This window comes from Gastrolobium bilobum, unplaced genomic scaffold, assembly GCF_033153095.1.
Source record: "Gastrolobium bilobum isolate Gb01-03AN ecotype WA unplaced genomic scaffold, APGP_CSIRO_Gbil_v1 utg2264, whole genome shotgun sequence".
NCBI classification, from domain to species: domain Eukaryota; kingdom Viridiplantae; phylum Streptophyta; class Magnoliopsida; order Fabales; family Fabaceae; genus Gastrolobium; species Gastrolobium bilobum.
This window is the reverse complement of record NW_026899254.1, coordinates 582525-609899: the sequence shown is the minus strand read 5'-3', so window position 1 is coordinate 609899 and position 27375 is coordinate 582525. Positions and strand designations below refer to the sequence as shown.

The window sequence follows — 27375 nt, the reverse complement described above, 5'->3', positions numbered from 1 at the left end:
TATTTATAATAACACGATGTCTAAAAACACCAGATACATCAGCAAGTAACAACAACCTAATACCCAGAGGGGAATTAGGATATAAAACTAAATTAACTACATCACGATGCTCAAGAGAGTAATTAGCTAACCAATCCGCGCAGTGGTTTCTTTCTCTGTAAGCATGTTTGAATCTAACTCTTCACTCCTTATTGACCCATGCTCGTATTTGAGATAAGAGACTTAGCTCATAAGATGCATCACCATCTTTGGTGAGCAGAATGATAGCGTTTGCCGAATCACTTTCTACAATTTTATTTCTCCAGCCTCCTTGCCAAGCTAGTTCCGGCCTTTCAAGATGTCCAAAAGTTCCTGTGAGAGTTGAGCAGGATCCAACATAATATGTAAATCCATTTAGCCAATTACCATTTTCATCTCTAATTAAACCACCGTAAGCCGCCACACCTGGATTACCTCGTGAAGCCCCGTCAGTGTTCAACTTCACCCAACCCGTATCAGGGGGTTCCCATCTAATAGCTTCCTGAACATAAGAAGATTGTAGATCCTTCCTGGAAGAAGCCACAAAAGTCTTATATACCTCAGAGATCTGTGATTTTAAAGAGTAGACATCAAGTTGTTTTCTGTCTTGTACATCACTGTGGATCCATTTATTTCTCCAACACCAGATATGCCACCTTGCAATCATGAAAACAATACACCAAGGAATGTTAGAAACCAATTCGGAGTCATTGGATACATTTAACCATGTACAATAATAAGTAGTGAAGTAAGGGAGAGACTAGCAAGAGCGATCACTTTTCTTCAAGTTTATACTAACTTTTAGAATGAGTGTTAATTTTGATTTTTTATCATATATTTGAAGTTTGACCCACTTCAAAACTTAAAAAAACCTTTAATTGTAAGTATCATTTTTTTTTATCACATAAATAATTATAATTTTAAAGTACTTTTGACGGCTTTCAAAAATTTTCTTGCTCCGCCATGGACACTTCATCGCAAACCTTTTGCAACACTTTCAGAAGTCTAACACTATTTAGATTATTAGATTATCTGAAATGATCATAGGAGACACTCATATAATGTTTATTTAAGAATGTTATAACTACTTTTTATTCACAATAACACTTCTAGTTCTACCCATTTTGTGAAACAATCAATAGGTCATCAGGGTGAATCTATACCTATTTGAAACTTCTCTGAGACTATTGGACCAATGATGTCAATGTCCAAAATTGTAAGAGGCCATGATGACACAAGTCTATGTAATTAAACTAGAGGTCTATTCATATGGTGGGCACACATTCGGCACTTGTGGCATTTTTCTAATATATTCCATAAAATTTCTCTTAATTAGTGGTTTAAAGGGGGCGTTTGGTACGAATACCACAAACTTCTTTATGAAGCTTTCTCGACAATATATACATATATATTTGCATGGGCACATCACAAAAAAGACAAACTTCAGGTTTTCCTTTGATAAGAAAATCAATGGAATAGATGTTCCATGATATGTTATAAATATGCACACATGACACATGTCATATAAAAATTTAAACTAATATTATTTTTATCAATGAAAATCAATATAATGTTGCATTCTATTCTCTAAAGTACACCTTTCGGCAGTAGAGAATTTAAATCCTTGGATTATAGAACTATAAAAGCATACAGTTTTGTTGTATGCTTTTTAGAAAAAAAAATAGCAGACTTTTAAACTTGTCATCGTAAAGAATTATCGTGTAACTACGTCGGTTCTGTAAAGATTTTTACCATTAAATTAATATTTTAAAAGTTAAATTTGTCCTTTTGTGACATATAATTTTGTTATTTTAGTCAAAATTATTATGTTTTATCATAAGAGAAACAAAAATCATGATAAGAAAAAGTGAAAGATTTTTTAATTTAAATATTAAATAAAATAATTAGTTTGAACTAAAATGATTATCTTTTAAAATAATAATTAGAGTAAAGCTGGATCCCTAACAAAAAATACGGTTCCCATTTTAGTCCTTTACAAAAAAATTAGTCTTGAGGTTCCTAAGAAATTCAAAGTGAACCCATTTAGTTGAGATCGTGATCCCACATAAATTCAAAAAAGACCCACATTAGTCCTTCAAAATGACTAAACTGTGTCAACTTTGAATTTTATAGGCATCAGACGACTAATTTTTTTTTTTTTTTTGTAAAGAACTAAAGTCATGAGAACCATACTTTTGTTAGGGATCAAAAGAGGCTTTACTCTATTAAATATTTTCTCCTTAATCCATTATGAAAGCAAATATAGTGATATTTAAAATATTTGAATAGTTAATTAAATAATAATAAAATTTTAAAACTAATATAGTAATGATACCATAATATATAAAAAAAGTTGAATATATATATATTGGATTTCGATTTTTGAATGAAATGACCATGTTTTCATATATATATATTTAGGATTTCGATTTTCTCATGTCGTAGGAGAAAATTTTCTCATATTGTAGACACATTTTATGTGGGGCCCACATCAATAAAAAAATAAAAAAAATATTGCACGAAAATCGAAGGGTCACTAGTAGGAGAAAATAACTCTCCTACAACATGAGAAAATGTTTTCTCATATATATTTATTAGTCTTTCATTATCTCTTTTCTACAAAATTAGGAAGATAGAGAAAGAGAAAATATTGTAGATGAGAAAGAATTAAAAAATTAATAAATATGCACCAAAACACGTTGGTTTAACTTTTTTATTTTTGGATACAAGTAGAAATTGAATACATAACCTAATACAACCTACACAAATCCCTCACCACTAGTCAATACTAGTGGCTTACGTTGGTTTAACTTAAAATGACACAAAATTATATCATTTAAAATAATAAATATTTTTCCTTATATGTATATGATTGGCATTTATTTATAATTATGTAAATATATTATTATTACGAGACTTATTCATAAATGTAAATATGTTGGGACTGGCTCTGATATAAGGATCTATGCATGCTTTAGTGGCTGTGAATGAGCAAGGGAATAATGCCATTATGAATGGTTCAAATCAGCATGAGCATCCACTAAATATTAATTCAAAATTTAAATTAACGCTCAGTTATATGTAGCTGCATTATGTACAGGACAGCAGAAAGATTCTTTTATTCTCATCTTCTGTAAAATATGGAAACAACTTTGTCTAGCTAGCGTTGAAGGTTTAACTAATTATGCAATCTGGGAATATTACTTTGTTCAGCCTTGTAGACAATTGGTGCACGTTGTCTAACGATTTTCAAAGATGGTGTGTAAAAAGAAGATTATCAGAATATATTTTTCCTTGGCATCCAAACTCTGCTTTCTTTTTTAAGCTCATCCATATCCCACGAGACTTGTTATTCCCATTTCATCAAGGATCTAGATACCATTCCTGTCTGAAAGGTTGTAACATCACTTGGTTTAGTTGATAGAAATGCTATATAATAAATATCTCTTTATATATATATATATATATAAATGAATTGATACTTTTGAACCATTTGTTGTGCCTATATGTGAAAGAGTACTATATATCTATATATATATATAACTTCAGCTTGTTTACAAAATATTATCATCAAGAATTGCAAATGGCACAGAGGAATATATTCTATTGCAGGTTTCTTCCTTAGTTGTTCTTCTTTCCTTCTTTATATCTAACATGGCTTCCGTGTTAGCGAGAGTTTTTGGCTCTCAAATCTCTGCCTTTATATACCGTTGTTTTATCTATCACGATCATAATCACAACATCAATAAGAACTACAAGATGCCAAAGGGTCGACCACTTTCCTTACAGGTTTGCTTTTAATATGATTTGTTTTTCCCCCTCTTGAAAATGGAACAACAGATTATAATTAGGGAAAGAGAAACTATTGTTAATTTCCTCCTTATGTTATTTCAATATTTCTCCATGATCAGATGTACGTACAAGTACCCTTTCCCCCCTTAATTTCAGCTCATGTGTGTTTGGATTTTATTCATTATAAATTGAGAAAAATGTTTCTGCAGTTAATGCACATAAGTTATCTGCATTTATTTCCAAAAAGACGTCGTTTTGATATTGAAATCTTAAAAAATTATAAATATAAAGACTATTATAACCCTGAAATAAATTAAAATTACAAAAACACCATGATTTTCGTCCCAAAACGACGTCGTATTAGCTTACTGCACATAATTTATCTACAGTAACTGCAGAAAAAGCGAACCCTTATAAATTTCGGAATAAAATGAAACTGAAAATGAAAAGTCCTATTTATGTATAGATGTCAGTGAGATTTTCACTTGTGAAGATGTAATTTAGTCTTACATCGATATATATATAACAGAAAGAGACGGCACATATTAACATCCCTTTTAATTAGAAAAAAAAAAGGAAGGATAATTGTAAGAATTATATAAATTAATTATATGACGGGCCAATGATATTGTCGAACACGGAATAGAAGAGTGAGAAAAAGTAACTTTTCGGGTGAGTACATATGAGAATATGTGAAACATTAATTAAAAGTAGATTAATTGTTGTTTAAGTTTTACTTTGAGAGATTTTGATTAGTTGTTGTTTCATGCAAATTGAAACGCCATCTTTGATACTTATTCGTTTCAGACCGTTGAGCTGAAAGTAAGGATGTGCTGCACAGGTTGCGAGAGAGTAGTTAAAAACGCCATTTACAAGCTTAAAGGTATGTCTTCTTCTTTTATTTTTTATTTTTAATAAGGTTACTATAAGGCTCATTAACTGAGGTTTACATAAGAATCCTTTAGTTGAACCCCTCAAGTGACTCGTAATGGAGACTAGGGAAAGGGATAAAGATAATGAAAAGAAAATTAAGATGGGGGAATATTTTTGGATATCAAAATCCTACTATTTTCACTACATATTCTCAGTTTTTTAACAAGTGAGCTGGATGACATATCTATATTTTTATTTGTTTGACATAATTAATCCAAATAATATTCTCTAAGGCATTCAATAAAAATGTGTTCACAGGCATAAATGCCCCTTCTCAGGACAAAAAACTAATGAATTGAATTCCTATATATTTTGATGAGTTTGATTTGTTTCATACGTACAATATGTAAAATTAATATTCATCCATTACGTATGCTTTATTGTTAATTTATAATGTAGTGAATCTTGATATTGAATCTTTCTAGTTTATATTTTAAACATGATTATTATTTTTTTACTAAATGATGGTAGCTGAGTTGGCGTCAAGAAACTGAGAAGATGGGAGTGAAAACATGTGTTCAATCTTCCTCAATATTGTTTTTGAGAGAGGTTTAAATCTTAATCTCGAGACTCGTCCCGAATCGGACTAATCGCGAAGCGATAAACCGATTGAAATATCTAAAAAAAGATAAAAGATGATTATTTTCTTGTCAGTTGTGGGTTTTTTCTTTAGGCAATGAAAGAAGTTGTTTTTTTGGTGGTTAGACTTTAAATGCTTAGATTATTGAGAGATGATTTTTTTATTTCTTAATTATAAATTATTTGGAATATTAAATTGAGATAACAACTCTTTAACATTCCATAAAAGCAATTTATACTATATACGAATAATATTTCCTTTTAAGTTTTTGTTTATTTCACTTTTAGAAAAATTTAACTCTCCTGAGCAGTTTATAACTTAGTTGATACCAACTTACGTCCTTAAGACTTAAATTTGATGTTAAAAAAGGTGCATCAAGCTACTTTTTCCTCCCTAATTCAAAGCGCTAAAGAAACAAAGTTAATTTGTTGACCGGATATAATTCATTGTCCATAAAGTTCATATATAACCACCAAAACTTTTCTAAATAAAAGCACGAGACATTCGCTCATGCGAACTCTTGTTTCCCTTTTACAAACAATATATGTTTCCCATGTGTCAATAAATTGAACCCCTACCTAAATAATATTATTATGATGAAGAAGTTTGTTCCTATTAATTAGAAGTCTCGAATTCGACTCTTAAATGAAGAAAATAAGTATTGGGAGAGAAATTCTTTATATTATTCCGACAATTCTCGAACCAAATTAATTAATATGAAAAAAAATATTATATCTATATCAGAAATCATTTTTTTTATTTTGCTAGAAAAAAAAATTCTGCAAAAAAAATAAATAACTATATATGTACATAGTTACAATATTAAAACTGTTTTGTTTTTTTTTCTCTCCTCAGATATTGTCGGTTAACGTGACGGAGAGAAAAAAATAATTTTACCATTATAACTATATATTACCCGTAAAACATAATTATAATAGGTTGTTGAGATAATTTTTTTTCTAACAACATGAGAAAAATGGAATCCTATCTATATAAATGTATAATATTTATATGTTATTTGATAGGTATCGATTCAGTGGAGGTGGAGTTAGCTATGGAAAGGGTGACGGTTCGTGGTTATGTTGATCGGAACAAGGTGCTTAAGGCTGTAAGGAGGGCTGGAAAGAGGGCTGAATTCTGGCCTTACCCCAATGCACCACTTTACTTCACATCTGCTAGCCATTACTTCAAAGATACAACCAATGAGTTCAAAGAAAGCTACAACTACTATAGACATGGCTACAATCTCCCAGAAAGGCACGGGACTATTCATGTGTCTCGCCGTGGAGATGACGATGTTAGTAACATGTTCAATGATGATAATGTCAATGCTTGCTCCCTCATGTAATTAACCTTGTTATGTGTATTGCCAATCGTGAAAACTTTTATCACAATAAAATGTAAATTTGCAGTGTATATATATGTATTGTTAATCGGGCCGTGCCTGAAAATTTTTATCACAATATGTAAATTTGCAGTAAATGTTGTATATATATGTGTTATGAAACGGGGCGTGGCATGCTTTTGTGAATTTGACTTCTTCTTTTTTTGGGTACATGTGAATTTGACTTTTCTATTGGTGCATATACATGCATCAAGAAAGCGTAATTTACACCTAATGAGTGCAGCTCAGTTGGTTCCTTGGCGCTGAGTTAGTGGGGTTGGACATGTGTTCGATTCCCGCTGAATGAATGCTAACATATTGTCGTACCAGATCTTCTATTTGAATATTGCAGCATATTTTCAAAGTTAATTGTTGTGTTGGGAATTAATTAATCTCTTAATATGTTTTTTTTTAAACCTAAAATCTTAAATTGAAAACCTCAAGCTGGCTAGCCCCTCTAAACTCAACAAATTGGGCCCAATATTTATAGTCCATGTTTAGAACTTTCTGATGGCACCCATATATGATGAGCCATAGAATTTCATCATAGGGTATTCCCTCTTCCTTATCCATTGTACACTGACAATAGATACAAAACATCTTGTAGGAGAGGTGAGACTAGGCTAATAATGGCTCAGCTTTTCCCTTCCTCTTCCACGAAAATATGTAATGTGCACTGAGACTCTGATGGGCCTTCAAAAGCATGGCACCTGATTTAAAAAAAAAATCTTTTTCCGTACAATTGGCATAGGAGATGCTGGCTTTTAATTGGTTTGTCTCACCGAACTTCTTCTACACCGGGTGCACTATAATTTCTCTCCTCTTCCACGTCTAGATAATTATAACGGGCTTTAGAAATGATGGGAGCCCAATTATCAAGCGGTCTAACAGGGGAAGAGTAACTAAGCGGCCAGAGCACTTCAGGGACTTCATTATGGGCTGAATTAGGTAAAGGCCCAGTAGTTAAAGACATGTTAGGAGTTGTGGGTCACTGTTCCTTTTTCAATTTCATTATCCTTTTGTAATTACAAATAACCTGGGAGGCGATGAAGAAAATATAGAAAATTCAGACAACTCTTCTCTCTTCTTTCTTTCTCTCTCTCTCTTCTCTCATTTTTATCTCTGTGGATAACTGTGTGACCTCTACTCTGTTACATTGGTGCTTTCATTGAGTTATGGCAGAAAATACCAGACTCAGAGATCTCACCACTCAAATCCAGGCCCATGACCAACAATTCTCTCATCTGGAGCGATCATTAGACCACCGTCAGGAAACTTTTGAGTTATTACAAACTCAAAGACTTGGTGAATCTAATAGACAACTACAGGAGATGTTCTGTTTACTGCAAAATATGCAGCAACAGATGACGACATTCACCACAAACCCCCAGGCAGGTATACTGGGAGCCAACCCTACGCGTCCACCACAACCAGTCCGTTCCATGAAAATTGACTTTCCCAGATTTGGATCTGGAGACCCCGGACCTTGGCTATTCGCAGTTAATAGGTATTTCAGATATTACCAAATTCTGGATCATGACAGATTAGATCTAGTATCTTTTAATTTGGATATGCCTGTTTCTTGTTGGTTTGAGGCACCTTTTGCTCATGGCCAAATTCCAGATTGGCAAGCTTTTGTCATTGCTATTAACCAGAGATTTGGACCATCAGAATTTGAAGACCCACTTGGATCTTTGGTCAAATTGCAGCAATCTGGATCAGTTGTGGAATTTCAAACAGCTTTTGAACTGGTAGCTCGTAGAGCTCCAGATCTGACCCCTGTCATGCATAAAAGCCTGTTTATAGCTGGTTTGAAACCCCAGATCCACAGAGCAGTAGTGGTTCACCGCCCAACTGATTGTACTTTAGCTTTTGCCTTTGCTAAGATTTATGAGGATCAGTTCGCAGAAACTCGTTTCTCTAAACCATGGTCTCAACGTTCCAATAACCCTCTACAACCAATTGCAGCCTCACCCATTACTACCATTTCCCCATTCAGTTCATTTAAACCAAATTCATCATTACCACCCATACCCATTAAGCGTTTGTCAGCAGAAGAACGGCAAGCTCGTCGTGACAAAAATTTGTGCTATAACTGTGATGAAACATCTGTATGTGGTCATAAATGTAAAGGCCGAGCCACACTGCTGTATCTTGATGGCTCAGATGATGACCCACCTGATATACCACCAGCCCAAGACTACACACCTGAACAAAATGTTGAATTAACTGAGACACCAACTCAGGAGGTTCTACATGAAATTAGTTTTAATGCATTATTTGGTCATCAATCCTCGAATTCATTTAGGATGCAAGGTACAATTCATGGGCAATCAGTACAACTATTGGTGGATGGAGGTAGTACTCACAATTTTATCACCTCTCGTATGGCCTCACATTTAAATTTAATTTTACATGCTGTCCCTCCTTTTAAAGTCAGGGTAGGAAATGGAGATGCCTTATTATGTCCTGCTTTGTGTAATATTGTTCCTATTGTTATTCAATCGCATTTGTTCAACATTTATGTTTTTGTGATTGAGTTAAAATGTGCTGATCTTGTTTTGGGGGTGCAATGGTTGGCAACGCTGGGTCCCATTGTTATAGATTACGCTGCACTAACAATGTCCTTTAATCACAACAATACACAGGTATCGCTTCAAGGTGAAGTTTCTACTCAACCACATCACATCAGCTTGTCCCAATTGCACAAACTCATGCTCCAGGATTCAATTTCCTCATGTCTGATGTGTTTTTCAACTCAGTGGGATGACAAAGATCCTGACGCTGACAAAACAGAACAAATTCCAGGCTTGGATCACCTACTTTAGGAATTCATAGACGTCTTCTTAGAGCCTTCTTCCCTTCCACCAGACCGCGCTTATAATCATCACATTTTCATCATGGGGTATTCCCTCTTCTTTATCCATTGTACACTGACAATAGATACAAAACATCTCGTAGGAGAGGTGAGACTAGGCTAATAATGGCTCAGCTTTTCCCTTTCTCTTCCACGAAAATATTTAATGTGCACTGGGACTCTGATGGGCCTTCCATCAAAAGCATGACACCTGTATTTAAAAAAAAAAAAAAATCTTTTTCCGTACAATTGGCATAAGAGATGTTGGCTTTTAATTGGTTTGTCTCACCGAACTTCTTCAACACTGGGTGCACTATAATTTCTCTCATCTTCCATGTCTAGATAATACCCACTCCTCTATATATATCATTTTTCTTCCATTGAAAAGAGATTCAATTTCACACATTCTTATGATATTTAGAGTCATCGTAATCAAAATACACCTCTCCCTTTGTAGATATATCTTCTTAGCACCTGGATAACTCATATTGAGTCTTGGTTTATATCATTAAATTGATACACTTCACCTTTTACGGAACACAACTTTGATTTTAAATCCATGACACTTAGAAGCCTAAACCCAAAACTCTAATTTTTGAACCACACGTGATAATTGGCTTTTTGACCCTTTTGTTCTTCATTAATTAATTAATAACTATTTTGTCCCTGATCTAAAACTATCCACCAATTTGCCCCTTTTTAATCAATTAACTTGAAGATTTAATCGATTAAATGGTCAAAACTGAAAAAAATGGTTGACTCGAGATTTAATCGATTAAATCCATCTTTTAATCGATTAAATCTTCAGCTTACTGCAACACCGGTTTCTAAAGGTGACTTTTAACTTTTTCCTAGCTACACCCGTTTTCTCTAATCTTGCTGCAACAAAGGGGCTTGTATCGTATCTCAGATAAGGATGAACTGCCATAAATTGCGAACAAATATATAAAGCAACTAGCACTAAAATTAATCCATTCCACATCATCAACAACATCTTTAACCCAGGACCAAGATCGGAGATCCCCAGTACAAAGAATTCAAGGAACTCAGGTTACATTATATTTATCGCCCAAAATTTTCCTTACTTGGGCTTCGCTCCTGCCTTTCGATCAAAATATTCTACTGCTGCAGCTCCAGCTAATGCTCCCAATGTAAGAGCCTGTGCTCAAAATATTCTACTACCGCAGTTAATCACATTTACAAAAAAATAGATATATGTTTATTACTTGCAATAGGAACGAAGACTAACCCATATCCTTAAGAGAGTAGATTAATTGAAAATTGAAAAGCTTATCTTCATAGGGCAAGAAGGACAGTGAGAAAAAAGAAAACAGAAACGAAAACTCAAAGAAAAATTTGATCACCAAACACTACAACATTATTTCGAGATAAACAAAACTACAATCAATCCGTGTCACCAACTAACAATTGACATTTCCCATTAAAAACTAAGAAACAGAGTTTAGTAACAAAATCTCTCATTTCTGCTGTATTTAATCGATTAAAAACAAGTTTTAATCGATTAAATCGACGATTAAAAAGAATATTTAATCGATTAAATCTCGAGTTAATCATTTTTTGTTAATTTTAATTATTTAATCGATTAAATTTTCAAGTTAATCGATTAAAGAAGGACAGATTGATGAATAATTTTGGATCAGAAATAAAATAATTATTAATTAATTAACGAAAAACAAAAAGATAAAAAAAAACTCGTAATAATTCCTAAACATGAAAATATAAATTACAAATTCAGAGTCCCAGAAAAGTAAACCATTGACTTCGTATTCGTGAGTCGGTAAGGTCTTGTCTCTTCGTCATGGATGGGATGTGCATCTATACGCCTTAGGTGGCCAACTATGTGCAAAGCTAATTGGACGTTACAGTTGTTGATTATTAGATAAAGTCACAGGCCGAACAAAAGTCCCAATCCCGAATTATATATCTAAACCTGAATTCCAATGTATTTTGCTACAATCCAAAGTTATAAAAGTTGTGGATATAGCATTTATTAATTTTTCATATTTTTTGAATGTAGCATTTAAGAGATGTTGTAATTCATATATATTAATCTAACTCGAGTAATATTTTTTTTTCATAAATTTAAAATATTTCAAGAAAAAACGAACATTTATGAATTCAATTTTAAAATTAATTGAAGATGGGGAGTAATGATTATTTTGAAAACTGCCCAAGACATTTTTCTATTATTAGTAGAAAACAGTGTTTTTTATTATTTCATTTTGTAGATCTAAACTGGTTTATTTCGATTCGAGGACTGTTGAATTCTTATTCAGGAAGTTTCTAGTAACACCATTTTTTCTATACTTAAGTTTCAAACTTGAAATTTCTGATTAAGGAAAACAATATTTTTTGCAACTTGAATAAATGACTATTGATACTATTATTATAAATACTATTGATACTATTGCCAATTTTTTAAAATTCATTTCATAAATATTATTGTTTTGTCGTAAATATATAAATGTTATTTTAAATTACTAGCGGTATTATTTTTATAACTTTTTTTTTTATCCAAAATCCATTGATATCATGTACTATAATTATTAAGTAATTTAAAATAGGAAAATAATAAAAGACTCATAAAAACCCATTCGAATTTTTTTTTTTTTTGGTACATTGCCAGGAGTATCTCCATTTAACCTTCTCCGGGCACCATGTCCTCGGGGTACGGCCCGTTTGGGCTTGCCTCTCATTGTAACAGTGAGTGCACTAAGCTTCGCAACCGGAGAAAGGACGAGACTAATCCCCCAACCGAAGATTTTTAGCTTATCCTCTGGCCCCCAAAGATTTTCCAAGAAACTGCTTGAGGCAGGGTTTGATCCCTGCACCAAGCAATCCCTTGGGAGCTCAGCCGCCAACTGAGCTACCCTTGGGGTTCCATTCGAAAAATTTAGGAGAGATGCACTTTGATTTATATATTTTCTTCTATTTGATTTTTAAAATTATTATGAGAATAAGCGCGCAGGTGAATATATTTTTATTAAGTCATTCCTGATTAATTTTAATTTGTGGATAGAATTCATACACGTGACAATGATTGAAATGTGAAAACAAAAATAATTATAATCAATAAAATGTTGTAGAGAAATCCAATCTCACCAGTTGGCTTGTGCAAGAGAAAAAAAATCCTGAAATAGTGGCTCCAATTAAGGTTATACAGATATTCAGGTCAATTTGATGGTTTAACCAACTAAACCCAAACAATAAAAATAGTCTGATTTTGGAGCAAGATTGATTTGTATAACGTGATGCTTGACAATCGACCATCTTACAAAGAAAAAACACTACAGAAGATATTATTATATATTCACTTCACACAAATCTATTCTATCTTATCGTATCACATTCCTATATCTTTGACTTTGACTTTTCTCGTGTTTTAAAACTCGGTTCAGTTATCGACTCGATCGAAGTACTGAGTTATTGGTTTAATCCATGAGTCATTAGTTCAATTGATTAAATTAAATTTATATTTAATTATATAATAAATATATAATAAGGTGTGTTTTGCCCAACAATTAAGGATAATATAGTAGTAAGTGACAATACTATTTACTTAAGTTTGATTTTCAACCATCATAAAAAATGAAATATTTTGTTCAACTACATAACCATCCAATAATTAGCTTGAACTGGTGTCTTTATCAGGTTACCGAAACTCGAACCATTCCGATCCAGATTTTAAAACACTGATCTTGACCCACTTACTATGAGCTAGTTCCCCTCCATGGCTCCATTGATATCGGTAAGATGCTTACATGGTCGGTGTTTGACATTTTTAATGTGCCATTGATGCTTACATGCATGGATCATTCTTCCATTTCGGGTGACAATTAGGGATGGGTTTATAATATTTAGAATTTTGGTGATTTATGATGTAGAAGTTGGGGTTTGAAGATGTTTTGATTGATGGTAATGTTTTTTTTTTTTTTGTAATAAGATTGATGGTAATGTTTGAGTGTGTTGACTTTTGACGTTTTGTTTTGAAATATTTATAGGTTATATGATCAAAAAAAAAGGGGGGGGGGGGGGGGGGGGGGGGGGGGGGGGGGTCAAAAATCCAGTTACCTTAATCAAAGCAATCAAATAGTCAAATACTATTCACTATTCTGTTCGCTAACTAAATGCTTTTGTAAAATAAAACCCAATTCAACCTAACCCCAAAATCAAGTTAATTCACTTGGGCCTAGTTTAGTCCCAACTTCGACGCAACTCGACTTTATGCAGCCTTAATTAAAAATGAATACATGTCTAATTTTGAGGATCACAAATTACTTATTGTTGAACCCGACCACCTTGAACATAAACACAAATAAATAAAATCTATGTCATACTTAATTAAATGAAATGTAAAAATTATCTAATTAAAAATTTGAGACACATAAACAAATATTAAAAATAAATTTTTTTTTATAATAATTTAAATTTACGATCTCATACTACGTAAATCGCTAATCAATATACCAATTCTAATGGCTTAAAAAAAACACATGACTTAAAAACATGAACTTTTAAGAGTATAACGTTTATCATACTTCATTAAGTTATAATCAATCACATAAAAAATAAAATATTAAATATATATTTTTTCAGACCTTTAACACACTCATAAAATAAAAGAACAAGGGCATTTCATTCAATTCGAACAAGGGTCGCACGCAGCTGCAATTTTGTTTGTCCAAATGCTCAATTTTCGGTTCTCAGTTTCCCACTTCGTCCCTGTTTCTCTCTCATCCAACAATAAGTCAATCGCAACGTCGCAGACCATTCTATTCTCAGCGAAATTGATTCTCAGCAACACGCTAGATTTGCTCCGAGTGTTTCGAATTCGATCTTCTATTCTTTAAAATATTAGAAACTGTTTCATTCAATGGATCCATCATCACTTCACCAAAACGATGCTTCTTCTTCATCTCCCCCTCATTCTTACACTCACCAACTCACTTTCGATCACCCTTCCTCTTCCGACGACGACGACAACGACGACGTTTCATCCTCCAATTCCATCCAATCCACTAACAGACGCCTCGATTACATGCTCCAATTCCTCGACCGCAAGCTCTCCATCGACCACCACCATCAGCCCTCGGTTTCTCGTCCATCGTCGTTGCCGGAGTTCGTCGCCAAAGGAGGAGGCACCGGCATCTTCAGAGTCCCCGTTCGTGCGGCGGTCCACCCGGCGCGGCCTCCGAGTCTCGAATTGAGGCCGCACCCTCTGCGGGAGACTCAGATTGGGCGTTTCCTGAGGAACATTGCCGCCACCGAGTCGCAGCTGTGGGCCGCCTCCGAGTGCGGCGTCCGGTTCTGGAATTTTAAGGATCTCTACGCGTCCTTCGGAGAAGAAAGCGCTGTGAGGAGCGGTGACGAAGAGAGTGCGCCGTTTTCGGAGTCGGTGTGGACTTCCCCTGCACTGTGTTTGGTTTCCGATGAAGGGAACAGATTGGTGTGGAGTGGACATAAGGATGGGAAGATTAGGTGTTGGCACATGGATCATCATCACAGTTTGGATTTGGATAATAACAACTCCACGAATCACTTTAAGGAAAGCTTGTCTTGGCAAGCTCATCGCGGCCCTGTTCTTTCCCTTACCTTCACCTCTTATGGTTATCCTTCATTCTTCAATATTGACTTTACTGCTTTGCTATTATTGTACTTTGGAATTTTGATTATAAGCTATTTTAAATACAAAATAATCTTATCCTAACTAGTCAGTGTTACTTGGGATGTTAAGTTTATGAAAGTTTTAGTTTAGTTATTTAGGTTACTAGTACTGTTAATATGAAAGAAATTCTGATAAATTGGCGGTGGGACTTGTTGTTCATTGGTTGATTCACGTGCTTGTTGTGAATGTGATACATTGTTATCCCTTTTTCCTTTATTGTGTTAATCCAGGGGATCTGTGGTCGGGTTCAGAAGGAGGAGCTATAAAGATATGGCCTTGGGAGGCTATTGAAAAATCTATCCTTCTGACGAAGGAGGAAAGGCACATGGCTGCCATAACGGCAGAGAGGTCCTATGTTGATTTGAGAAGCCAGCTATCTACAAATGGCTTCAGTAACATGCTAACTTCAGATGTAAAGTACTTAGTATCTGATAATACAAGAGCGAAGGTGTGGAGTGCTGGCTATTTTTCATTTGCTTTGTGGTAAGATTTACACTTATAGTCTCTCTCGGCTGGTGTTTGTATTGAGCATTAATTAGTATGGACGATTTTTTTATATTTAGGCTTTGTAATATAATCCATAATTCATAATTTTTCCTATCTTGTGGTCACCACTTATGTTTTGTAGAAAGGTAGTGACTCTATATTCTATTATTTTAGAAAGATAGCAAATGTATATATTGCTAGTATATTGTTATACTGTGAACAGTGCCACTGCCTGCACAATCCCTTTTTAATTTATACAGAGATATGCTTGTAAATTTCTTTCCAAGTGTTAACTATTTATTATTTTTCCACTAAGGATGTGAAATTTCAAAATTTTGGGATTATTACAAGTTAGCAATGTTCAAAGAAGGATTAGTCTGTAACCACTTGTTGACTTAATAAACCACGAGTAAGTCAAGTGGTTCATAGTACAAAGTTTGATCCTATGAACTTAATAAATGATGAGTAATCTCTACGACCAAATTGAATGATTTGGAGTTTGATCCTTGTTGATCTTATTTTCATAATTAAGTTAAATTTCAGCTCTAGGTAAATTGGGAAATCATGTACATTGTCTACGCTTCAAACCCAAAGAGCTTTTGCATGACACATGTGATGTAGAATGGAGAAGCATATTTAAGGATTATTGTGTTATTTAGGAATTATTATGTTATCCTTAGACATTTTAGAAATTGTCTTATTCAAGAGATCTTTCATTATTTTTAGGGATTTTACCTTTAATAAGTTATATTTTCTTAGGAAAATATCATCGTATTAAGATTTCCTATTCAATTTGGTTCAGTTTGGATTTCATATTTAGGAAATTAATTTTGGTTAGGATTTATTTAGAATTTTTATTATTTTTTTGGGTTGTAAATACCCTTTAGGTGCCTTATGTTTTTTGCATAACTACAGAATATTGAAATTTTCCTTTTCCTCATAGAGTATTTGAAACCCTAGTCAAGGGAGTAGTCTTCCTTATAGGAGTACTCTAGGGTTATTGTTCTAGTTAGAGAAATATTATTTCTTAGAGGAGTACTCTGGGTTTATTGTTCTACATCAAATTCTGAAATTTCTAAGAATAATATAATAATCCCTAAACAACATAATAATTTCAAATATGCTGCTTCATTCTGCATCGACATGTGTGTTAGACCATTCTGTCATCCATCTAACAACTTGAGCTTCAAAGAGAGTTGCTTCTTAACCTGATATGTGAAATTCAAATTTCTTTAGTTTATATGTTTTGATGTCTTTTAATTAGATTTTGGCAGAGCGGCCAAAATATATTTGGATCACCATTATATATATATATATATATATATATATATATATATATATTTATGGGAATAATCATCTTACGCCGGTGTAAGAAAAACAAGTCTTAGACCAAATCTTAAAGGCTCTAATTTATTAGTCACATGGACAGTTAGATATAAGTGGAATCACGGGAAAAGATTAAGAGTGCAATTTATACCGGTGTAAAATGATCACGTCCCTCTCTCTCTCTCCTATGATTTCCATTACTTGTTTCTTTTTCTCACTTAAAATGACACACATTTATGTCCTTTAAAAGGGCAAACATCAAACCCATATATATATATATATATAAGGGAATGATCAACTTTATATATATATATATATATATATATATATATATATAGTGTTAGATATTTTTAAGTTCTTTAAATTTGTATATGGTGCCTAATCCTGAATCCTGTATATCTTGTTTTATTCTGATGCATGCTTCCTTGGTGGTGTCCTATGTGCATGAGATGTATAAAGAGATCATGAGACTTCATTGTCATTTGATCCTTACTCTTTTCTCTATGCATAGCACTGTTCATCATGTCTGTCTGTCTGTGTATTTATACCTGTCAATTTAATGTATGCCAATGCTTGTTAATGTACAGGGATGCTCGTACAAGAGAGTTGCTGAAAGTTTTCAATGCAGATGGTCAGATTGAGAATCGATTGGACTTGCCCCCAATACAAGACTTTTCAGTTGAGTTTGTTTCAAGTTCTAAGAAAGACAAAACACAAAGCTCTATGGGGTTCTTACAACGCTCACGTAATGCCATAATGGGGGCAGCAGATGCTGTTCGTCGAGTTGCAGCAAAGGGAACCTTCGGGGATGATAATCGGAGAACTGAAGCCCTTGTGGGAACAATAGATGGAATGATTTGGACAGGGTATTCAAGTGGCTTACTGGTGCAGTGGGATGGAAATGGCAATCGCATACAAGAATTTGTTTACCATCCATTTGCTGTTCAGTGTTTTTGTACTTTTGGAATGCAAATTTGGGTAGGTTACGTGACTGGTACTGTCCAGGTATTGGACCTCAAGGGTAATCTGATTGGGGGATGGGTGGCTCATAGCAGTCCAATTGTAAAAATGACGGTTGGAGCTGGTTACATATTCACATTGGCTAGCCATGGTGGCATACGTGGATGGAACATCACCTCCCCGGGACCTCTTGATAGCATATTGTGTTCAAAACTGGGTGGAAAAGAATTTTTATATACTAAAATAGAAAATATAAAAATATTGAGTGGCACTTGGAATGTTGGACAAGGAAAAGCTTCTCAAGATTCCCTTACTTCATGGCTAGGTTCTGTGGTCTCAGATGTTGGCCTTGTTGTTGTTGGGTTGCAAGAGGTTGAAATGGGTGCTGGATTTCTTGCAATGTCTGCAGCTAAAGAGACTGTAAGTTATCATTTTCTGTAATAATACTCGAAAATTAGTGCATCTATGTTATCATCAGACAACTTTATTAGTGGTTAGCAAAGAAATGCTGTGTAACTCTTTAAAGTTAGGAATAATATATAATTTGTCTTTTTTGTCATAAGATTTAACTTCTAATACTTTTGAATTTATTAAATACTTGTGGGATATCTGTTTGGCAGTTATAGTTGATAGCTTGCAAGCATAGTTCTATTATCTATTATATTATCACCTCTTTGGTTAATTGAATGGCTTTTGCGGAAACGGGATTGGAATTGAGAAAGTGAAAGGAACAAAACTGAATGGAATGGCTTGCAAACATATATCATTTCTATTTTCTTCTTTTGTATGGTTAGGAATGGAATGGTGATATCATGTCATGTCTTCAATTGGTATCTGGAATCAAGTAGGAATGAAATCAAAGAACAATTTAATCACTGTAATACCCTTGATCTAAAATTTTCTTTAAAGCTTTTAGTTTATAAAATTATCATAGTTACTGTCATAATTACACTTTGAGAAAGGCTGACTTCATACGTCATTGTTTTTCATTTTTGAATTTTTTAGCTTTTACTTCCAATAATTTCCTGTTAGATTATATTTAGAGGGAAAAAAGGTAAGAATACAGGTCTCCACCAAGGCCAAGTGATCTACGCCTCTATGTCTGCTGGCTTGCCTTTATCATACAATCTTCATACTTTCAAGTTTGAGCACACCAATGAGTCCATCATGTCCTTTAAGATGACTCAAGTACAAAATCAACATGGTCATTACAAAAATTGAAGAGAAAAAGAGTGATGGGGAAGGAGGGAGGGGGGAGAGAAGGAGAGTGGGGATCGTGTGAAATCATTTGCAGTCAGAGCTGCAATGACAGGAAGTGGTTTAGAATGGGAGACACGTAGGAACTAGCAGGCTATGGCATTATCTCGTAGTGATTTGAAAATTTTAATTTTTCAGGTGTTTTAGAAATTAAGAATATTTTTCTTATTATAGGGAAAAAATAAGGACAAAATACTTGTGGGACATTTATCTTCCGTAACTCTTAAATTTTTATCATTTATCTCCCTTGGTTAAAATTTCAAGAAACTATCCAATGAGATTGTTGCAGCCTATGTCTCCAAGCTCAATGATACATATTAGGTCACAACCACCATTCACTGCAAATGATTCTGTCCAATTATGCTGCATTAAATTCCTGCTTTTAAATCCCAAATCCTGTATCGATTCTTCTACTTGTTATCCTGTGCTTCCCCATTCTATAATTCATCCAATTGATCTTAAATCTAAAATTTCTATAAGGCACTAAGGAATGGTTGGAGAGTTTCCTGGATTGATCTATTATAATAGAGGTGAACACTAAAATGATTATGAATGTCTCTTGTGTTGAGTCTGTCATGCTATTAACATACAGAAAATGAGGACAGACTCTGTTGTGATATTTGTTCAATGGAAATTTTACGGATGGCTTAATTTTTCAAGTGTAATTGTCAGAATCCTGTTGTGACAGTCATTATTTTGTTATGTATATGTGTGTGTGTGTGTGTATAATGAGTATAACTAATAGTTTTGCCTAACTTTTCTTGTTCATAATCCTCCTCTAACCCCCATCGCACAAAAACAAATAGGTAGGACTGGAGGGAAGTTCTGCTGGGCAGTGGTGGCTGGATATGATAGACAAAACATTAGATGAAGGTTCAACATTTGAACGTATTGGATCCAGGCAACTTGCTGGCTTGGTCATTGCTGTGTGGTGAGTATCTATGAGGAGGAATACATGTGAGCTGGTGAAGCCTTTAATATGTCAGAAATAATGGGTGTTGTTTGTTATATAAGGCAATATGATGGCTGTTACACTTTAGCAATTTGAATATATATTGGTCTGTTAAGCTGGTTGTGTCCATTATGTATGATTATCGTCTGCTTTCCCTTGCTACTTGTTATAAATGCTATTTTGGTTTGAAATATTTGGATATCGATCTCTAAAGGTTTGGTTCCTAATTATATCCTAAAATGAAATATCTACTAATGTCCTCATTCTATTTGAATGTATGTCATTGTTATCTAAATTCTTTTCCCTTGCTGGTCTCTTCATCTATAGTAGTTGAATTTTTCTTCTTCAGGGTTAAAACCAACATCAGATTTCATGTTGGAGATGTTGATGTGGCAGCAGTTCCATGTGGCTTTGGGCGTGCTATTGGCAATAAGGTAGGCCTGCAGTAGCTTCTTTGCTGTTTTGCTTTGTATATTTGTTTCACTTAGTTTCTCCTTGCTTCAATATGGCAGCTGACATGCCATATGCCATGGATGCCACAGCTAAGATGGGGCCACTTGAACCACCACACGTCGGTGGTTCTATGGCTGTGACTCCCAAAAATGCCATGCCATAGCTGCGCTATTGGCAACACTAGTACTCTGTTCTGTATGTGTAGTGTGGAAACTAATGTGCTTTTTCCTGGAAACTATTTTACCTTTAAGGAATCATCTTTTTGTGTAAGTTTTTGTTATTCTGACCGTTGATTGACAAGGGAAAATGTTGTCTAACCAGGGAGCTGTTGGTTTGAGGATTAGAGTATATGATCGGATAATGTGCTTTGTTAACTGTCACTTTGCTGCACATTTAGATGCAGTTGGTCGTCGCAATGCAGATTTTGATTATGTATACCGAACAATGTCCTTCAGCCGGCCAACAAACCTCTTAAATGCTGCAACTGGTATCTTGCTCTACACATTCCTTTTTTTCTCACTTGCCTTATCCATGTATTTATCTTGGCCTGTTTATAGATCTGGCTTGCCATTGGTGCTTTCTGTTGCAGCTGGCACTTCATCTTCTGTTCCGATATTTCGTGGTACAAATGTATGTACATGCTGCCACTTTATTCTTTTAAGTAATTCATTATGCACTCAGACAGTTGGTGGAGCATTGATTCTTGCGATTGGTTTCTAGTCTGCAGAAGGGATGCCCGAGTTATCTGAGGCAGACATGGTTGTATTTCTTGGTGATTTTAATTATCGTCTTGATGACATTTCATATGATGAAGCAAGAGATTTTGTTTCTCAAAGATGCTTTGATTGGCTTAGAGAAAGGGATCAGCTTCGAGTAGAAATGGGAACTGGGAATGTGTTCCAAGGAATGCGTGAAGCAATTATAACATTTCCTCCCACATACAAGTTTGAACGGCACCAAGCTGGTTTGGCAGGTTTGTTCCCCCCTCCCAGACACACACACACATATAAATGGTCACTGAACTTGAATGAAAACTTTATCACAAAGAGAGAGGGAAATGATAGTGAAGTGTAAAACACTTGGCTTGGTTTGTTTCATTTCTTCTCTATTCATGGCTTGGAAATGGAGTATTTTTGCAAATCATGCCGCTCAATCACCAAGATTTTTCATTTGTAGACCAATAACATGCACAGGTAACAGTGTAGGAGAGGGATGTTTACTAAGTCACAAATTTCAATGACACCTCATAAATAATGATTTTCTCAGTTATCTTCATGGATGGCTTTATATGAATTGTTGAAATTGTAGGGTTTAGATTGGGAAGAGGAAGAAAGGATAATAGAGATTCTGAATAATAGGATTTAATTTTTCATCCTTTTGGGTGCTTGTAACTTCTACGGTCTTTCTCTATAATCAGAATTTGAAAGGTGATTCATCGCAAGTTTGAATCACTGCTGTTTATATTTGAATTCTCTGACATCAGTAATGCTTCTTCAAGGGTTATGACTTCAGAATTTTATGAAATGTTTCTTTTAAGGGTATGATTCTGGCGAAAAGAAACGCGTCCCTGCTTGGTGTGACAGAATTTTGTATCGTGATAGTCGCTCTTCGGTGGTGGCTGAATGCAGTTTAGAGTGTCCTGTTGTCTCTTCGGTATTGCAGTGAGTGTTCTAGTTTTTGTATTTATTGCCATTTGAATATATGGATTAACACCCTGCAAAGAAGGACTTTGTACATATTGCCCTAGATAAGTCTGATTTTACTTGGCATGTTGTGCTTAACTATCGTGAGTGGAGCCACTGTCTTTTTTCTTTCAACTGTTGTCTTAATTATTTTCATCTCACCTTCAATAGGTACGAAGCCTGCATGGATGTCACAGATAGTGACCACAAGCCTGTACGCTGCATATTTTCTACAGATATTGCTCGAGTAGATGAGTCAATCCGGAGACAGGAGTTTGGAGAGATTCTTGAGTCAAATGAGAAAATTAAACGTCTTCTCAAAGAATTATGCAAGATTCCTGAAACTATCATTAGTACAAACAACATAATTCTTCAAAACCAGGACACATTAATTTTGCGTATTACAAATAAATGTGCAGAAGACAATGCTTTGTTTGAAATAATTTGTGAAGGTCAGTCTACTGTTATGGAGGACCAGAAGGCATCTAACCATCAGTTGAGAGGTTCCTTTGGCTTGCCAAGGTGGCTTGAGGTGATATTCTTTATTTAAAATGAATTTCATTTTTATACTATAGTTGTGACCGCAATGGTAAAATTGTTTCTGACTGTAAAGTCACGGGTTCGAATAGCCTCTTTGCAAAAAAGTGTAAAGATAAGGCTGCGTACAAAGATTTTCCTTATCCTCACAAATTGGGGGTTTCATAGGGAGTGCTTTAATATATATATAGGGGTTTACATTTCTGCAGCTGCTGTACGTGCAGTAATCAAATACTTGGCATATATATACTTAAAAGTATTAAATGCGGGGAATCATAACCATACAAATGATGAAAGCATTAAATGTGGGAAATCATAACCATACACCTGTTGTTGTTGTTGTATGTAAAGTGGCTGCAGAAATGATTTTACCATATATATATATATATATGAGAAAAATGTTTCTGCAGTTACTGCAGATAACTTATCTGCATTTATACCCAAAACGACGTCGTTTTGGTATTGAAATCTTAGAAAATTATAAATATAAAGACTATTATAACCCTGAAATAAATTAAAATTACAAAAATACCATGATTTCTGCCCCAAAACGACGTCGTATTGGGCTAACTGCAGATAAGTTATTTGCAGTAACTGCAGAAAAAACGAACCCTATATATATATTCTTTCTATTACTGTATACTTCTATTTATTAAAAAAAAAAAAGTTACAGGAGCAAGATGGCCACTGTGCCAAAGTTTGCTTTTATTCATATGTTGGCATACTTCTATATATATTGATTCTGAAGGGTAAATATATGATTCAAATAAATGATAATTATATTTAGATATTTAAAATTTCTGTTACGTTGAAAAATATTTAAACTCTAAATTATTCAAAATTTTATCTGTTCTAATATTGAAAAGTTAAGAGGGCTAGTCTGGAGTAGTGGTAAAACTGTTCCTTTGTGACTCAAAGATCACGGGTTCGAATCCAGGACACAGTCTCTTTGATAATATGCAAAGGTAAGGCTGCGTACAAAGATTTCTCTCACCCCTACCCTCGCTAGTTGGGGTTTAATGGGGAGTGGTTTTTTAATATTGAAAAGTTATACAATATGGTATTTATATTAAATATTAATTGAGAATATATTAAGACGAGACCTATTTATTTTGGTGTTATGCCAAGAAGGTCAACCATGACGGCTATGCATATCTATTGCAAGGTTTGATGGAAAGATACAGTTAAAAAAAAGCCTTCAGAGATATCCATCTTAAAAAGTGATGGAAGATTAATGAGGATGTCACGCATTGGATAGTGGATAAATTGGAGAAACAGTTCAGGTATAAATTTTTGAAGGCAAATATTATCAGATGGCTATAAGATCAGAAAAGCTCTGGTTGAAAATGTTGGGTAGTGAAGTTCCAACAAGTGCAAAATGTTAGTGTAGTGGATGTAAGAATGCTGAGGTGGAGGAGTGGGCAAAAGAAGATTAGAAATAAATATATCCGGGAGAAAGTTGGAATAGAACATATTCAGGACAAGATGACATAAACTTGGCTAAGGTGTTTTGGACATTTAAGAAGACCAATAGAGGTTCTAGTGTGAAAAGTGGTTCAAATGGAAAATAGTCTTATTAAAAGAGGTAGAGGAACATGGCCTAAGAAGCTTTAGGAGAAACCATTAAAAGAGACTTTGTTTTAAATGGTTTTACTGAAAATTTCGTTTTTGATAGAGCTGAATGGCATTTATTGATCCTTATAGCCGAATCGACGTAGTGGGATAAGGTTTGGTTCTTGTTGTTGTCATTGTATTAGATAAACGGGATAAGAAGATAGTTGTTCCATCTCAAGGAAAATTATGGATGATTTCTGCCAAAGAACTCCAAAAGTATTTAGTTGATAACAATTTTTTTTCTCATCGGTACATTATTATTGAGTTAGAGAAGCAATAACAACCCCGAGTTAGTCATATTGAAAAGGTTTTTTCTGTACCTGTTGCAAGTTTTAAATTTTATTTATAGTAAGTTGAAACATCAACCTAATTATTCTTTCATGAAATAAAGGAATGCAACCCTTTCTAAAACTAAAATGCAGACTTGGGAGCACACCAAGTTTGTGAGTTTAGTCCGGAGACCCTGACCCAAGTAACTGGACAGTGTTTTTGCTATCACAGGTGGATGATTTTTTCTTTTTCCTTTTCTTTTTCATAGAGTCAGTGTGAAAGATCAAAGTTTTAAATTGTGGTTGCGGTTGCCTAGCAGACGCAGTCATGTTGCTGGCCAATTGAATCTGCGACTGCAATGTGATGCAGTTGCAGCAGCATTGCAACCAAGATGTTACAGCCGGATTATGTGATGGGGTCTATAATTTAAGTACCTGCGAAAGACAATCAAAGTCTCCCCTAGAAAATTAGTCCAAGAGCAGAGTTTTTTTTTTATTGTTTATTTATGTGGATCAACATTAAACATTTGTTTACCTCAGACAAGGCATCTCTCCTTTGCAATGCATCATATGGTAATGACATGCACTTTTTATGATTCAGGTAAGTCCTGCCACTGGTATAATAAGACCTGACCAGATTGTTGAGGTATCAGTGCATCATGAGGAATTTCCGACACTGGTAGAGTTTGTTGATGGTGTTGTACAAAACGCTTGGTGTGAAGACTCCAGAGACAAGGAAGCTATTTTGATTGTTAAGGTGCATGGCAATTACAGTATCCAGACAAGAAATCACCGAGTCCGTGTTCACCACTGTTATTCAACCAAGAAAAATCAAGTGATAGATCCTGAACCAAACGGCTCCAGGCATATGCAAGGAAGTGTGTTACACCGATCTGATTTCCAACGTTTCAGCAGTTCCAGTGATGTAGTTGATCAGCTACAGAAATTGCATAGCCCTTAGAGCTACAGTTCATGTGAGTGCTTATAACAATTTATTTTTAATGTTTTCGGTGGAAGAGCAATAAATTGGTAGCTGGTCTTGGAATAGACTAGAAGTCCTTGTTTATACTTGTTATAATTTTATAAGCATCTTGATTATGTTTGGTAATGGCTTGTTTTCTTTTCACAGGGAGCTTGTGGCGCAACTTGTAATCATCAAGCTTATTGAACTGTAGAGAGGAAAAGCAAATACAATGCAAACAAGAAGCGAAACAGCTTTTTTTAGATCCATTATTTAATTTATTCAGAAATGAACCCAATTTGTTCTGTAAGTGTAAATGACTATATATATCAAACAACACAAGCTGCAATTGAAAGGCAGTGACCTGTTGTTACTGCAGCTGAAGCTGCTATTGTGAGTTTGTCTTTTGGACGATGGTTGTTTCTAACAACTATTTTGATACTTTCTAGCTTCCACTATCACGTTATTTGCCTGGAATTTTGTGTTCTTGAAGTCCATTTTGTTAATCAACTTCCCGTAACATGTGACCTTAGCCAAATATAATTACATATTAAAGGAGGATGGATTGTTCCTGAAAAAAAATCGGAACTTCTTCTTTAGCAACATATATAAAGTTCAAATCTTTGAGCAGTAAAAAAAATAGATATAAGAAAATTGAATTAATTACACTCTTCTTCTCGTACATATGCTTAAATTACAATATCACTCCCTTCTATCGTAAAGATTTACGCGCTCCTTTTTATGAATTGGATTTTTAATTCATTTGTACATGTAATCAAATTTTTTAATGATGATAAACAATTTTAAACGAGCCTAAGAATATTTTTCCTTTTCCTCGTCGAAAGCAAATTATAAACATACAACCAAAGATTTTCGGACTTCTAAAAATTAAATAAAATTTTAAATCTCTTACTGTCGATTTTTGAATTTCACCCAAAATTTTCACTTCATCGATAGTAAAGGTTTAAAATTAACCTCTTAAATGACTTGGGTGTGTGGGAAGAGAAAAAATATCCCCCCCGACTTGTTCACATTAAAATAAAGTACAAAGTAATTTTCAAGGGAGGAATACATAAATTTTTTAAATTAACGGGAGGATAATGTCATTTAAGCATCTTTCAAAGAAATGGAACATAATTTACTCGAGATAATTATTTGAGTTATTGATGGAGCTTGCCGAAAATATAAATTTTGAAAGATAATTAAAAAGTTTTATGTTAAAATAGTAGAAATAAATATATGAATAATTTTGTGATTTTTTAAGCATATATGTAGAAGAATTTTTAGCCATTTTGGTAATCCCTTCTCATTCTGAGTAACCCAATGCTATTTTTCCTGTCTATTTTTTTTCTTGGTGGTGTTCTTATAAATAATGAAATAGTTGCCCTGCTTTATTATTATTATTACTATTTGAAGAAGGTTATACTTACAACCTATTTTTGTTTATAACTTCTCACAATCATATTTTAACCGTTGATTTCCGTCAATTAACAGTTATCATTTATTACGAATTAATAATTAATTAATGAGTTTGATTAGCGAAAATAATAACCGTTAATTGACGGAAATCAACAGTTAAAATATAAGATATTGTAAATAAAAATAGGTTGTAAATGTAATCTTCTTCC

The 27375-nt window shown here is 34.1% G+C and overlaps 3 protein-coding genes across 5 annotated transcripts; all 3 read left to right on the top strand.

Moving 5' to 3' along the window:
• Positions 1 to 3419: 3419 nt before the first annotated feature.
• Positions 3420 to 6815, top strand: LOC133288821 (heavy metal-associated isoprenylated plant protein 30-like). 2 transcript variants are annotated; one of them, XM_061486646.1, is made up of 3 exons: positions 3420 to 3630; positions 4618 to 4693; positions 6349 to 6815. In XM_061486646.1, exons 2-3 carry the CDS (start codon positions 4639 to 4641, stop codon positions 6669 to 6671), a joined length of 378 nt encoding a protein of 125 aa, XP_061342630.1. In that variant the 5' UTR covers positions 3420 to 3630; positions 4618 to 4638; the 3' UTR covers positions 6672 to 6815. The 2 variants fall into 2 exon arrangements, with proteins under 2 accessions (XP_061342630.1, XP_061342629.1); XM_061486645.1 differs by having other exon boundaries at positions 3426 to 3807; positions 6349 to 6811.
• A 1067-nt stretch (positions 6816 to 7882) lies between these two features.
• LOC133288804 (uncharacterized) lies at positions 7883 to 9535 on the top strand. The gene has a single exon (XM_061486622.1). The coding sequence runs from the start codon at positions 7883 to 7885 to the stop codon at positions 9533 to 9535; it is 1653 nt and encodes a 550-aa protein (XP_061342606.1).
• Positions 9536 to 14266: 4731 nt separating this feature from the next.
• Positions 14267 to 26197, top strand: LOC133288813 (type II inositol polyphosphate 5-phosphatase 15-like). 2 transcript variants are annotated; one of them, XM_061486635.1, is made up of 12 exons: positions 14267 to 15191; positions 15481 to 15733; positions 17650 to 18442; positions 20086 to 20210; positions 20581 to 20665; positions 21006 to 21171; positions 21274 to 21314; positions 21405 to 21657; positions 22222 to 22345; positions 22538 to 22898; positions 25388 to 25760; positions 25916 to 26197. In XM_061486635.1, exons 1-11 carry the CDS (start codon positions 14459 to 14461, stop codon positions 25745 to 25747), a joined length of 3294 nt encoding a protein of 1097 aa, XP_061342619.1. In that variant the 5' UTR covers positions 14267 to 14458; the 3' UTR covers positions 25748 to 25760; positions 25916 to 26197. The 2 variants fall into 2 exon arrangements, with proteins under 2 accessions (XP_061342619.1, XP_061342618.1); XM_061486634.1 differs by having other exon boundaries at positions 21006 to 21314.
• The last annotated feature ends 1178 nt before the right edge of the window (positions 26198 to 27375 follow it).